This window comes from Bipolaris oryzae, assembly GCF_000523455.1.
Source record: "Bipolaris oryzae ATCC 44560 unplaced genomic scaffold scaffold_86, whole genome shotgun sequence".
NCBI classification, from domain to species: domain Eukaryota; kingdom Fungi; phylum Ascomycota; class Dothideomycetes; order Pleosporales; family Pleosporaceae; genus Bipolaris; species Bipolaris oryzae.
This window is the reverse complement of record NW_006911362.1, coordinates 74,980-88,472: the sequence shown is the minus strand read 5'-3', so window position 1 is coordinate 88,472 and position 13,493 is coordinate 74,980. Positions and strand designations below refer to the sequence as shown.

The window sequence follows — 13,493 nt, the reverse complement described above, 5'->3', positions numbered from 1 at the left end:
AAAAGCCCCAGAGCTCTCCCACCATGTGTAGCACTTGCTCTTGCTTGTCGAACACCACGCGCGACCCCAGCTTTCCCACGACCGACACGAGCGTAATTACCTAGACGCCCACTCGCCGCATACACAGCGACCGAACTCTCATCGCTCTATTACCGCTTCCAACATGCCTCAAGCACAGCCCGAGTTGAAGAAGGTAAGCTTCGAATTGCTGTCCCGAATCCACTCTTACTAACCCGACCAAAGTACTTGGAGAAGCGCGTCCTCGTACAGTTGAACGGTAGTCGCAAAGTTATGGGTATCCTCCGTGGGTACGACGTAAGTCCATCTCAGTATTCCCCCAACCTCACCAAACAAAGCTCACACCGCGCAGGTCTACCTAAACATTGTCCTCGACGAAGCACTTGAGGAGAAGGCTGGCGGTGAAAAGGTGCGCATTGGAATGGTGGTAATTCGCGGAAACGCCGTAGTTATGCTCGAGGTACGAAGTCCCCTGTATCCCTAATAAATACGGTCCATCGCAAGCTAACTAACCTGCTCTAGGCGCTCGACCGTATCAACCAGGACGTCCCTAAGATCGGACGGTAAAGAGTGTGCACACGACCAGAGACGAGGAAGCAAAATTCAGCGGTATACCGGAACAAGTACCGGAGCGGAAAGCAAGATGGCACAGAGTATGGGAAGATTATTCAATGGCGCATCTGGCGTTTGGGGCGCGAAAAGAAACTATTGGGCATGCCTTTACCAGGCTCCCCCTCCTCCCTTTTCTTTTCCATCGCCTGCATCTCTCCTGTTCCGAGCAGTTTACCATTTACAGAGGACAGTGTTTTATTGTTCCTCTTGCGCGACATCTGTGTTGACAGACTGACTGGATTATTTACGCGATATAGTACCCTCGATACGATGACAACCGAGGGACCACCAATAGAGCATTTGAGAAAGCGCAAGTAGGATTCGATTCATATGATCGATAGAGAAAGAAATGAAATCAGTGCTATGGGTTCCAGTCACTTGGCATTTTCAACACCGGAATTAAAGGAAGCAACAGCTTATCAATTGCATACTAAAAACATGACTTCTTTTATTGCATTTTAAATTGATCTACCGACAACAGGACACAGCTAAAGCTTCGCCTACAACTTGGGTTTCTCAGCCTTCTCATTCTCCCTCTTAACCTCCTGCACCAACTCCCACGCAATCTCCGCATACGGCCTCATCATCTGCCCATACTCTTGCGCCTGTGCACTACTCGCCTGCCTCAACGCATACCGCGCCGCAATCCCCTGCATGATAATCGCAAGCCGATACGTACTAAACGCGTTTCCCCAGGTGAAATCCGGGCGCGGATCCCACTCCGCGACCTCAGAGTACCACGTGATAAGCTGCTCACAGGTAGGTAAACCCGGTGTAGCTCCAGGCTGAAACCCTTGGTGAGCACGCCCGATCGACATGGCGGCCTGGCTTGAGGCCGTGATGTACGGCGACATGACGTTGTTGAGGTCAGACAGCGGGTGGCCGATTGTACTCATTTCCCAATCCAGGATGCCGATGACGCGGGGCTCGGTTTTGTGGAAGACGACGTTGTCGATTTTGTAGTCGCCGTGGACAAAGGTTGCGCGGTCTTTTGGTTGGGTGCGGGGGTCGCTGAAGAAGGAGACCATGTCGTCTTGGTGCGGGATTTTACCTACGGGCTCGCCGGTTTCTTTGTCTTTGGCCGAGGCTTGCGAGGCGGAGATTGTGGTGAAGGTTGCGATTTGGCGGGTGTAGAAGCCCGAGGGTTTGCCGTAGGAGGAGAGGTTTACGGAGGAGGGGAGTACGCGGTGGAATTTTGCGAGGGTGGTGATTGCGGAGTGCCACCTTACGGGCAGGTTAGTTAATGTATGGAGTTTGAATGCTTTTTAGCCCTTGAGACGGCATGTGGGACATACATTTTTGTTCGGTCCTCTGGAGTTACATCAGGAAGGACGGGGTCTTCAAAGATGCGGCCGTCGAGAAACTCCATGATGTAGAAGTCGGTGCCGATGACTTTTTCGTCTTGACAGAGACATAGTGCTCGTGGAACGGGGACGTCGGTGTTTTCCAGTGCATGAATGATGCGGTATTCACGATCGACTTTGTGTGCAGTCTGCGAGCAGGCAAGCAGGTTAGCTTTCTTTTTCTTGGTGGTTGGAAGGGGACTAATATGTAGATGTGTATGTACCTTTGATAGCAGCTGGCCCGGAGGCTTCTTCCTCAGCACATACTTCTTTCCAGTCTTATCCGTCAACTGGTATGTCGGATTTGATTGTCCATAGCCAAACTAGCTTCTGTATTAGTAAATCGTGTTCCTCGGGTCAAGCTTCATGCTTGCTCCACTACACACGCACCTGCTTCACATCCAAAGGAACCTTAATTTCAGGAACATGAGCAGCGATGTAGCGCTCCAAGGAGGCTACGTCAATGGGCTGCCGAACATTGCCAGCCATGGTGGGTGCGTCTGGAGAGAGCACATGGTAAGCGCGGGCGCACAGTGATGTAGCTGGCGCGGTTGAGCATCACCGAGCCATGAGCCTCGGCAATTGTTGGACATGGGGGGATCTGGCTCGGCGAGTCGGGAGTGTCTGCATCTCCGCAGCCAGCTGAATCGGGATGAGCATGAGCATTGGAGAAAAACGACTTGTTCAATACAGTTCAACATAAAAAAGGAGTTATGTTTCCTTGAGACGTGGGCCAATGATGTCCGTGACTGATATTCCAAAGGCCTTTTTTTTAAAAAAAAAACCCCCCCGATGGTTGTCATGCCACTCCACATATTCCTTGCCTTAATCTGAAACGGATGCTCGTAATAGCACACACTCTAATAAGTGAAGGCAGATACAGCGTATCCATCTAGCAGCATGATGGAGCATCGCCTGCGAGATTGTCTGCATCCAACGCAGACCGCCAGGGGAACTTGTGGAAGTGCTGGTCCGGGCGACATGACCTCACGTGCCCACGCGTTTGCGCATGTTCGGCACGCAAGGGCCAGCTCGCGGGTCTGTGGGCAAAGGCACGGCTCCCACTTCAACGTACGGTCCACGGTTCAGACGTTTTCCTCCTCCGTGTACAAGGCCAATGTGCTGAGAGTGTCCACGCAGATGGGACTGTAGGTACTTACTTATATCCTTACACCTATCGTCCACCAACCCCTGTAGAGACGGAGCCGCTTTGATTGCAAGCCTGTCTTGCCAAAACCCCTGAGGTGTCACAATTGACAACTGTCGACCCTCTACATGTGTTGAGCGGCCTAGCATGCATCAGAGAGGGCCTGTCTGCTATGCTAAGCGCAACCACCGACTGATGCTGTAGACTTTATTGGATCCGTTTTGGTACCAAGGAGCGACGGTTGGTCATGGGCGGCCCCATCACCCACTAGGTCGGGGTGACGTGATGCGGCCTTGTTGAGCGTGGTATTGCAAAGACATTTCCCCAAGGCGTCAAGCCGCAGAGTTTATAGCCGTCCACATCCAGGGGAACGCGGGACGGGGCGCATAAAGAACAATTAGGAGCGCCATGTCGCCCGAATGGGATGATCGCAATTCATTGGGCAGCTGTCGGTTAAATAATCACGCTCTACCGTCGCCCATGACTTGGCTGTCCAGACCCCTGTAGTCCCCTCTTATCAAAACAAACACCGTCCTTGGTCTGTCCAACCTACCCTACACCAAGGAACAGGTCTACCCTGCGACAAACAACGCCCTGGCATGGCCTATCCCCAGACTCCCCGCCGCCTTGGGGCGCGACCTATGCTACATCCCACTGCCTCATCGCCCAACCTAAACGCCGCCAGCAAAAACATGGCCCGGCAGGCCTCCCTCTCCGCACTCGTAGGCGGCAACTCGCCAGCACACCGCATGGGCGCCGACGGCCAGGACATTGACGTGGGCGACACCGTAGATGTCCCTGGTGGCATGGTCGGCGTTGTCAAGTTTGTCGGCAGCATTCGCGGCAAGCAAGGAGTCTTCGCCGGCGTTGAACTCAACAGAGAATACGCCGCGCGGGGCAAGAATAACGGCTCCGTCGATGGGTACGCATGCCCACCGCTCTTCTGAACACACTCCTGGGGGCATCCACTGATGGCGACACAGCACACAGTACTTTGACACTTCGATCCCCAACTCCGGCATCTTCCTCCCTGTGCATCGCGCCCAAAAGCGGGTCTCAGGAGGCTCATCCGACTTTGCGCCCGAACCAGTCACACCTTCGTATCCCAACTTCAGCCTCTCCACCACCGAAAAACCCAACTTCGGCCACGATGCGCCAAAGTCGCAATTCTCCCAGTCCATCGGACCCGGTGTCCGCGCAACCAGTCCCCAGGGCAAATCCAGCCTGGGCCGCTCCTTTGCTCGCCCTGAATCGCCCTATCGTCAGAAGCAAGGCTTGAGTGCCTCGCCGGCTCGCAGTGGCTCACGCACACCCTCTGGCTTCTCCAAGAGCGCAATCGGCGCACCCCCGCGCTTTGCAAGCCCGGCCCCTCCGCGCTTTGCCAGTCCTGTCCCGAGGGCTCCTCCCCTCCAGAAGCCACGAACACCCGGTCCCCAGCGATCCTACTCGCGGAGCAGCTCTCGCGTTGGCCAGCAAGATATTATTGAAGAAGACACGGAAACGACACCCATCGGCGCAGCGCGCACGAGCAATGATTCCATATCCAGTTACAAACATCGCCGCCCGGGCTCACGGCTGGGCTCCTCTCCCAGCGACGAGGTGCAGCGGCTACAAGCGCTTTTGGATGAACGAGAGAGGCAACTGAAAGAGCAGGCTGCATCACTGAGCGAAATGGAGGCCAGTCTTGCTGAGATTCAGAGTCTGATACCAGAAGATGGAATGGACATGGGGTCGGCGCACGGCAGCAACGAGCCCACCGATGTTGCACAACTACGAGCACTTCTGCGAGAGAAGAACGATAAGATTGCTATGCTCACGTCCGAGTTTGACGCTCATCGCTCTGACTTCCGAAGCACCATTGACACTCTCGAACTAGCCAGTACCGAAACTGAGCGAGTATACGAAAAAAAGGTCGAGGAGCTGACGGAAGAACTGCGAGAATACCAGTCTCGTACTGAAGACGTTGAGACCGTTGCTATGCAGCTGAAGCAACTCGAGGAGCTTGTCCAGGAGCTTGAAGAAGGCCTGGAAGATGCGCGCCGAGGCGAGGCAGAAGCTCGAGGCGAAGTGGAGTTCCTCAGGGGTGAAGTGGAGCGTGGCCGATCAGAGCTTCGTCGCGAGCGAGAGAAGGCCGCTGCAGCTCTCAAGGGCGCAGGTGCCATGGTCGATACGCCTCAAAGCCCAAGTCAAAGAGAGGTAGAGCAACGTGACGATGAAATCCGAGGACTCAAAGCCATTATCCATTCCTTGAGTTCTGGTGGGGACGAGCGTGTACGTTCGCCTCTATCGCCACAAGGCCCTGCTGTGGACGCTGAAGAGCTTGCACAAGCAAAGGCAGACGCACAGCGCCTGGAGCGCGAAAAGGAAGAGCTTCGTGGTCTTGTGGAACGCAAGGCTTACCGAGAAGAAGAACTAGAGCGTGAGATTGAAAAGTTGAAGAGCCAGCTCGGTCTTGCCGAGCAACGTGACAGCATGATTAGCAATGGTGTGTCTGAGGCCACAGCAGTGCAGAAGAAGCCTGGGGAGCGTGACTCCAAAGACACAATCATGAACTGGAAGGACTCGTCACAGCGCAACACTCCTCCCGCTCTTGCAATAATGCCCGAGTCCGACGGCCGCTCATCTGTCAACAGCAGCCATCTCTGGTGCGAGATCTGCGAGACTGGCGGCCACGATATCCTCAACTGCTCCGCCATGGGCGGCGACGCATCCACTTACTCCCGCACAAACGACAGCATCCACGGCAAAGACGGCGTCATCGAAGGTCTCCGCGGCCTCTCTGTCTCCGACCGCTCCCTCTCCGAGCGCCGCCCATCCATCCTCACCCCATCCAAGACCCCCGGTAGCGCCCCAACCGCTCCTCTCCCCAACCCTTCCCTCACCGCGTCCAACTCCGACCTCGTTCCCCCCAAGGGCGCCGCCATTGCCGACCCCGACAAATGGTGCGCCCTATGCGAAAGCGAGGGTCACGATGTTACGGCCTGCCCTAACGAAGATGCTTTCTAAGTAAAAGCCCTGAACCTCATGCCGACTTATGCCAACCAAAAAGAAACCTACGTCCCTTGATGAAGAATTCGACGTCGAAGTTGAATAGTATACATAACGCAGGGCGTGTAATCAATCACAGAGACCTCAGTAAAAGAAAGAAAGAAACAAAGGATAAAAGAAATGCTCGCACGACATCGCTCCTCCCCCCCTCCCCATCTCACCCCCAAAAATGCACGCATTTTGGGACAAGAGAAAAGTTGTAGAAAGAAAGAAGATTGTTCCAAAGGCACACACTCACATATTCTCATATCCATCCACCCACCCTCCCTCCCTCCCTCCGTTACCAACGTACCCGTCTTCGCATTTGGTTTTACGTTCGTCTTTCTTTGTTTCAAAGAGCGCATGATATCCCCATCCCATCTCCCTCCTCAATCTTGATCTTTTTTTTGGCATTTTTGGGGAGGTTCTTTCTTTCTTTCTCTCCTCACACTTTGGGTTTTTCTTGCCTTGTGCTTGTACTGCCTGGCAACCCCACCCCCCTAAAACACGACAAGTGTTATGTAGTAGCTTTTTTTTATATATGTAGTCGAACTTATTTTATTCTATTTTCACCTCATTTTTTTAATCTTTTTTTCTCTCTCCCTCTCTTTCAAGTGGAATCGACGAGAGGTACTAATGCTTATTGTTTAATGTGTAATTTTTCTCGAGTCCAAGACTGGTTACGGTTTGTTCAAATGGACAGAGGGATGTGCGAAACAAGACAGAGAGACTTTGCTTTTTCTTCGTACATTTTGTGTGCGTATGTATGTGTGTACATGGATACCAACAATAAACACATGTACGTAACTCTGATTCAAAGAATTTTAACCGGATATCAAACGCCAATTTTTAAAAAACAACAACAACCCTTATGCCATATATATGCAACCATCTCAAGCCCTCTTCCCAGACTTATGCTTCTTACTCTTCTTCCCGGCACTCTCCTTGAACTTCTCCGCCTCCTTATACGCCTCCTCGACCGCCTCCCCTACTTTCCGCTTCTTCTCGCCCGTCTTGACAGACACCGTCATGCTACCCGCTGCGCCCTTCTTCGTCGCGTTGCTGATAGCGCGCTCGGCGTCTTCCCAGTCGGTGGCTCCAGTGCCGATTTCGTATCTGTTGGTTGTACAAATTAGCCCGAGCAATGAAAATTGGTAGAATAAGGGAAACTTACTTGTGCAAAGGCAAAGCATCAATCATACTCCTCTGTCTCTCTCTATCCTCTGCAAGAAACTCTTCTCCGCCCTCTTTCAACTCCTCTTCCAAGTTCTTCTCCAGCGGCTTAAAGCGGCCTGCATCTCCATCTGCCGCTCCCGCATTATCTTCAATGTCCATAGCCTCAGGCATGGTTTCCTGAACAGCGCCTTCAACAATGCTGCGGAAGGCGGTAGCGGCTTTGCGGATAATCTTGACGAACATGGCCATGAGTTGACTTGCGTTTGCATCTTTGAGTTCTTTTTCTACATCGGAGAATTCTTTGCGCTGGAGGCCGATGGCGAGGAGGAGGGATTTTTGGATGCCGGTGAGTTTGACCGTGTCTTTGAGACGGCCGGTGAAGTAGAGGTGGGCGATGGAGGGGAGCATGTCGAGGATGACGTGGTAGTCTAGCATGTTGTTTGCGTAGGATTCCAGGCGCTTGAGGTCGAAGGGGGTGAAGAGGGCGTCGAGTTCGGCTTTGGTGATGGGTTTCGCGGCGAGGTCGACGTCGAGTTTGGAGCCTGCTGAGGCGGACTCTTCTATCGAGAGAGATGTTGTGGATGGGAATGTGCGGAATTGATAAGAGAGGAGGGAGAGGAAGCGCTTCTGGAAGTCCTTGGCAAAGGCTGCTACCCAGCTTCCATCTGACGAGGTAGTCTCGAGCGAGCGTAGCATGATACATGTGTGCTCTCCAGTCAGATCGTTGGGTGTTTGCCGAAGGTACACTGGCACAAAGGATGCGCGTTTCCAGAACTTATGCAACTGCGACGTGAGACCGTATGATACACCAACGTAGTCAAGCCTGGGTGACTTCAACTCCTGTAACCGAGCGAACAACGGCGGCATCTCGCTTGCCTCCCTAACCTTGACGTTATCCTTGAGAAGTGATGCATCTTCCAAATCTTCCTCTGTGACTCTTCGCATCTGCTCTACCTCTTGAGGTTCCGTCTCGGACAAGCTTGCGAGCTTGCCATCGTAGAAATCAACCAGGAGTTGCAGGGCCTTTGATCCGTATCCCATGTTGACGTATTCTGGGTTTGTTGCTATCCGCACCACACGGGCACCCGACAGACTTGCAAAGTTCTCATCCTGGAATTGCTGAGACACAATCCATGGGATCAAGTCACCGCCGGCACGCTGCCCTCTGCTCAAACTGTTCAGCACACTTTCCCTGCTAATCTGACCTTCCAACGCCACTTGAATGACACAAAGAGGCTCAGGAAGCTTGTTGTCCTCTGCAGGTCCGGTAAGGACGAACAGGTGGTGCGCTGGCGCATCGGACATGAGCTGCAAATCGTTGGGTGTGTTCTTGTAGTGACTGGCAACATAGAGCGCCATCATCTTCTGCAAGAACTTTTCTGCAGCTGGATTGTAAGAGAAAAGTGTATCGCGATTTACGTGGAGGAGCTGGCACTTGTCTGGGTGAGGGCATCCTGCTGTGGCTACTTTTCGGGGCAGGGTTGCATCGAGACACAAGAGGTCGTTCATCCAGCGTTCGACAGAGTCGCCTGGAGCGTATCGAATTGGCTCTGAAAGCGTGATTTCTCGCAACGAGCGGCCTGTCATCGTAGTCTCTGAAGCATCCTTTGTCTCCTTTCCTGTTGAGCGATCTACGACGTGTGTCGAGCCATTGGAACCCTTGCCTCGTGATTGCTCGCGAAGTTGCTGTATGAGCTTCAGAGACAGTGATCGACCAGTACCCTCGTAACCATTGATTGTCGAGGCCATGAAGACGAGGTAAGGGCCCATGAGTTTCCGTACCAAGGGTAGAGGAATAGCTGCAGCTTCGTCAATAACCAACAACTCCGCTTGGCCAAGAACATGCGAATCTTCGGGCTTGATGTATTGAATCACTTGTCGGTGCTGGCGGTGTAACTCGATCCTTACAATCGCCTTGTTCTGATCCGGCTGAGTGGACTGCATAATCGTATAGTCCTGGTGATCGACATAGTTGAGCGAGTCAAAGCCCTTAAGGATGAATTCGAATAGCGTCTTCAAGTTCTCTGGACTTGGCGATGTGATGTAGATGTTGCTGTAGCCGTGTGCGACCGCTGCTGCTACAGCCACACCCAGAGCTGCTGATTTACCTCGACCACGCGCTGCTGTCAGTGTAACCGTGCTTCGCAGAGTTTTCTCCACAATCGCCTCTACAAACGTGAGGAGGGCCTTTGCCTGGTCCACAGTCTTTGCTAGCTTGACCAGGTCTCCAGTGGGAGGCGAGTCCGCTAGGGATTCTTTAATCTCCGCCAATTCCTTCGCCTTTGGTGTCTTGCCTTCCAATTCTGGGTCTGGTGGCGGTAATTGCTTGACGTGCTTTCCACCTGAAATCGGAAGCACATTCAGTTCATCGTCGACAACCAAGCAGCTGTCGCACTTTCCAAGTGACAGTAGGAAACGTTCATTGAAGCGCGCAACGACATCGCTATGCGCCTCTGTTCGGTATCTGGAGTGGATATCCATGGACATGGTATACAGCTGCTTCAAGCTGCTCATGCCCTTCAACAAGAGTATAACCAGTCCTCCACCCTCAACTGTCTCTATCGTCCGCGCAAGGAGATTGGGCGTAAGCGCTTCGAAATCCTGGAGGATACACATGCCGTATGTGTTACCCAAAATCTTTTCCGTCTCTTTGTAGTAGACATATCGAATGTTCTGCGTCGAGATAAATAACTCGAATGGATCCTCGGTGTCGACATCACGTATGCCCCGCTTGATCTCGTTCTTGATCTTCTTTTCGCGCTTCTTGCGGTGACTGGAAAATCCCAGTAGCTTGTTCTTGTATGCCCACAGCACAGACTTGTTCAGCTTAACGTCGACGTTGAGCAAAATGTGGTAGAGATTGACAATGACGTCCTTTTGGCGGTCGCCAACAACGACGAAGAAACTACGCTTCTTCTCTTGTGCGCCATTTCGAATCAGCGCCGGAATGCGGGAGTCGATGGCTTTCTTCGGCATCTTGAGAGCTGCGCAGGCGGCGGCGCCTCCTCTTCCGTGTTCGAATGTGTCTGGATGGCGCAGGCAATTGTATAACACCAAACGAGTCGCAAGGTGCTCTTGGGTGAATGACAAGGGAGTGACACCTGCTGCTGGTGTTGTGGTGGGATTGGCGGCGCGTGGGAGCAAAAGTTCTGGCCGCCGAGGAAGCTTCAAAGGTTCCGAGAAAATAATTGTTATCGATAACGAAGTCGCGCTAGCACTACATCATCCAAAGCGCGCACATTTGGTCCAATCAAAGCCTTTTACTAAACTCGTCATTCAAAAGTTGGGATGTATGCTTATTCCCAGTAGTTGAACTATGGAATGCCTTGAACTATTTCAATCTGGTGTCTTTATGCAATCATCTTACACCCTCTTGCTCGCCTTTTCGCTCTCCGTGTACTTCTCCAATCCCACATGCTCATTGATCCAATCAAATACAACCTCATGCCACATCAGACTGTTCTCTGGCTTAAGCACCCAATGGTTCTCGTCTGGGAAGGTCAAGAATTGGCTCTCAATCCCTTTGCTCTGCAACACATTGAATGCTGCCAACCCCTCACTAATCGTCAGTCTGTAATCCAACTCGCTGTGGATGATAAGCTGCGGTGTAGCCCAGTCCTTCGTAAACCTGCGTAGCATGAATTAGTAACGATTTTAATTTGAGTATAGTTGGGTAAACGTACTTGCTTGGATCCCACTTATCCCAGCCGTCAGGGTTACCCCAGAGGGTGCCTTTGAGATCGTGGAAGGGGAAGTAGAGTTCTTCAGAAGACATCTGGCCGTGCATGCTGAAGACGCCGTCGTGAGTTACAAGGGCTTTGAACTTGCGGCCTAGATCGTGGCCTTGTATCCAGTTCATCATGTAACCGCCGTATGAAGCACCAAGAGCAACAGTGCGATCTGTGTCGACATAGCTGACATTGGACTTGATGTATTCGAATCCCAACTCGAGGTCTTGGTAGGGCAGTCCACCCCACTGGCCTTGGATGGCATCAGTAAAGGCTTGGCCGTAGCTCGTGCTACCCGTGGGGTTTGGACAGATGACGACGTAGCCTTGCTCAGCAAATACAGCAGGATTCCATCGTGTGCTCCATCCGTCGGTCCACGCGCCTTGTGGCCCACCGTGGACCAGGTATGCCAGTGGATACTTCTCTTTGGATGAAAAGTTACTGGGCTTTATGACCCAAGCATGGACCTTGGTATCCTTAGCCGCGCCGTCCCAGTGAATCTCGTCGATTTGATGACGCGATAATCCAAACATGGAGCCTGAGCGTGTATTGGAAGAAATGTACTTGGTAGTGAGATTGTCGGGATCCGAGTCGTACGGTCGGTCATCAATAGGCAGATTGTATGTATCCACGCTATTGGGACGAGTGCTTAGGGGTACTAGCGAGTACAAAGAGTTCTCGATCAGGCTAGTAGAAGTGACAAATAAATCGCCATTGTTGAGGACCTGGGCACCGCCAATAGTTCCACCTCTCACAAGAAGTGAGGGGAGAGGTTCTTTCTCACTACCTGGCTTGGGAGGACCAGCACTGTACAGATTCCCACGACCGTGCGCCTCCGCTGTGAAGTAGAGGTGCCAATCATCAGGACTCCAAGCTATCGATTGCGGACTTTGATCCCATTTGCCCTTGCCATCTTCCGAAGCGTAAAGAAGAGTAACTCGTGATGGATCCTTGTAATCGTGGATGATGAATGCTTGGTTCTTGTCTGACTCGTATCCATCAGTCTTCATGGACAAGAATGCAATCATTTTGCCAGAGTTTGACCAGACTGGAGAAGTGCTCGCGCCTTCGAAACCTTCAATCGTAGTCTTTTTGATTTCAGGAATGTCCTTTGAATGCAAGTCATCCCAGAATCCTTCGGCTCCGGAAACATAAATGTTGGTCTTGGTATGGGTAGCTGGGTTGAGATCAGGGTCTTTCGAGGTAAAAACAAGACCATTCTTCGAGATGTCAAAGTGATCTTTGCCTCCAAATGGCTCAATTGGGCTCTCGAAAGAGGTACCCTTGAGTGCGTTCTTGAACGGCTGCTCCAACTTCAGAACTGTTGAGCTTTCCGATTTCTCCACGCTCAACTTGCCAAGCCATATTGCGTTGCGGTTCTCAGTCACATAATGATCCCAGTGGCGGACGAAGCCAGATTTGTACAGCTTTCCTGATGTATGCGACTTTTCAACCTTTTCTGGATTGAACAGCGTACCATCTGGTTTTGCCTTACCGACAAGTGCCAGCGCATATGTGCCATTGCCGAGTGGGTAGGTCTTGGAATCGCTGACTGGGCCTTCTAAAGTACCAGCTGTGTATTTACTAGTAGCAGGTTAATAATCCAATTATCAGAACGTAGGATCATGAAATGCAATACATACTTTTTCTCAAAGTTCTCTGGTGACCCGATGACCAGCTCTGTTGTGCCATCTTCATTCGACTTCAACAAAAGCACCGTCTCATCGTCAAGCCACGTAGGCTCGCTGAAAGCCTTGTCATCCGTCACCAGGCTAGTCTGTTGACTTTCAACGTCCAAAAGACGAATCTCAGATTTCTTTTCGTGCTCAGAGAAAGAATAAGTCGACACAGAATACAGAATCTTTGATGCATCCGAGTTTGGAGAGCCTTGAGATCTCCGAGGTGCTTCAAGGAGCACCTTGGGCGTAAACTTGGCGGCTCTGATCGTCATGATGATGGTGGCCTGCGAAAATCAGGCGCCTGCTTAAGATGTCAGTTTGCAAGATTATGAAATGAATAAAAAAGATGGTTAATCTTTGTGTTATCGAGTGCTCGTGTCCAGCTTCGTGGCTAGGTCAATGATGCTATCCCAACAAGCAATATGCAAGGATGCAGACCGCCACTTGGAGATGTCCTTGCCTTTGACATAGCAATACCAGAAGTGCCACTTACTAAGAGAGATGTTCTTTCAAATGCCGAAATTGCTTGCAAGAACAAGAACGACAAGTAAACAAATGTGAAAGAGCACCGTGGTAGACGTGGTACGTGGAACTAGGCGGATGTGGTTGGCCGACCGACCCCTCACGCCAGCCACCCACAGCGGCTAGCGGCGCCTTTGTGTCATCACTCACCGATATTGCGCTACCCCGCTCGGGATCGAAGATGCTGCCTGTACAACCAAGGGTCCCGAACACCACAAGCTGCGTTACTTTCAGCATCTTG

At 51.9% G+C, this 13,493-nt stretch overlaps 6 protein-coding genes across 6 annotated transcripts; 2 read left to right on the top strand and 4 right to left on the bottom strand.

The window, feature by feature from the left end:
- Window positions 1-163: 163 nt before the first annotated feature.
- Window positions 164-585, top strand: COCMIDRAFT_37729 (uncharacterized protein; the record flags this gene model as incomplete). The annotated part of the gene is made up of 4 exons (XM_007690845.1): window positions 164-193; window positions 244-315; window positions 371-478; window positions 541-585. The coding sequence occupies 4 exons, from the start codon at window positions 164-166 to the stop codon at window positions 583-585; spliced, it is 255 nt and encodes an 84-aa protein (XP_007689035.1).
- Window positions 586-1,130: 545 nt separating this feature from the next.
- On the bottom strand, window positions 1,131-2,462 carry COCMIDRAFT_6243 (uncharacterized protein; the record flags this gene model as incomplete). Its single annotated transcript, XM_007690826.1, has 4 exons — window positions 1,131-1,854; window positions 1,926-2,122; window positions 2,198-2,296; window positions 2,364-2,462. The coding sequence occupies 4 exons, from the start codon at window positions 2,460-2,462 to the stop codon at window positions 1,131-1,133; spliced, it is 1,119 nt and encodes a 372-aa protein (XP_007689016.1).
- Window positions 2,463-3,869: 1,407 nt separating this feature from the next.
- COCMIDRAFT_37727 (uncharacterized protein) lies at window positions 3,870-6,126 on the top strand (the record flags this gene model as incomplete). Its single annotated transcript, XM_007690844.1, has 2 exons — window positions 3,870-4,042; window positions 4,104-6,126. 2 exons carry the CDS (start codon window positions 3,870-3,872, stop codon window positions 6,124-6,126), a joined length of 2,196 nt encoding a protein of 731 aa, XP_007689034.1.
- A 47-nt stretch (window positions 6,127-6,173) lies between these two features.
- Window positions 6,174-6,594, bottom strand: COCMIDRAFT_98227 (uncharacterized protein; the record flags this gene model as incomplete). The annotated part of the gene is given in 2 exon segments (XM_007690864.1): window positions 6,174-6,439; window positions 6,453-6,594. Coding segments are annotated over 2 exon segments (408 nt in total), but the record flags the coding sequence as incomplete, so codon positions are not given.
- A 446-nt stretch (window positions 6,595-7,040) lies between these two features.
- On the bottom strand, window positions 7,041-10,299 carry COCMIDRAFT_98259 (uncharacterized protein; the record flags this gene model as incomplete). Its single annotated transcript, XM_007690863.1, has 2 exons — window positions 7,041-7,263; window positions 7,322-10,299. 2 exons carry the CDS (start codon window positions 10,297-10,299, stop codon window positions 7,041-7,043), a joined length of 3,201 nt encoding a protein of 1,066 aa, XP_007689053.1.
- Window positions 10,300-10,686: 387 nt separating this feature from the next.
- On the bottom strand, window positions 10,687-13,002 carry COCMIDRAFT_6240 (uncharacterized protein; the record flags this gene model as incomplete). Its single annotated transcript, XM_007690825.1, has 3 exons — window positions 10,687-10,951; window positions 11,007-12,635; window positions 12,695-13,002. 3 exons carry the CDS (start codon window positions 13,000-13,002, stop codon window positions 10,687-10,689), a joined length of 2,202 nt encoding a protein of 733 aa, XP_007689015.1.
- Window positions 13,003-13,493: the final 491 nt, after the last annotated feature.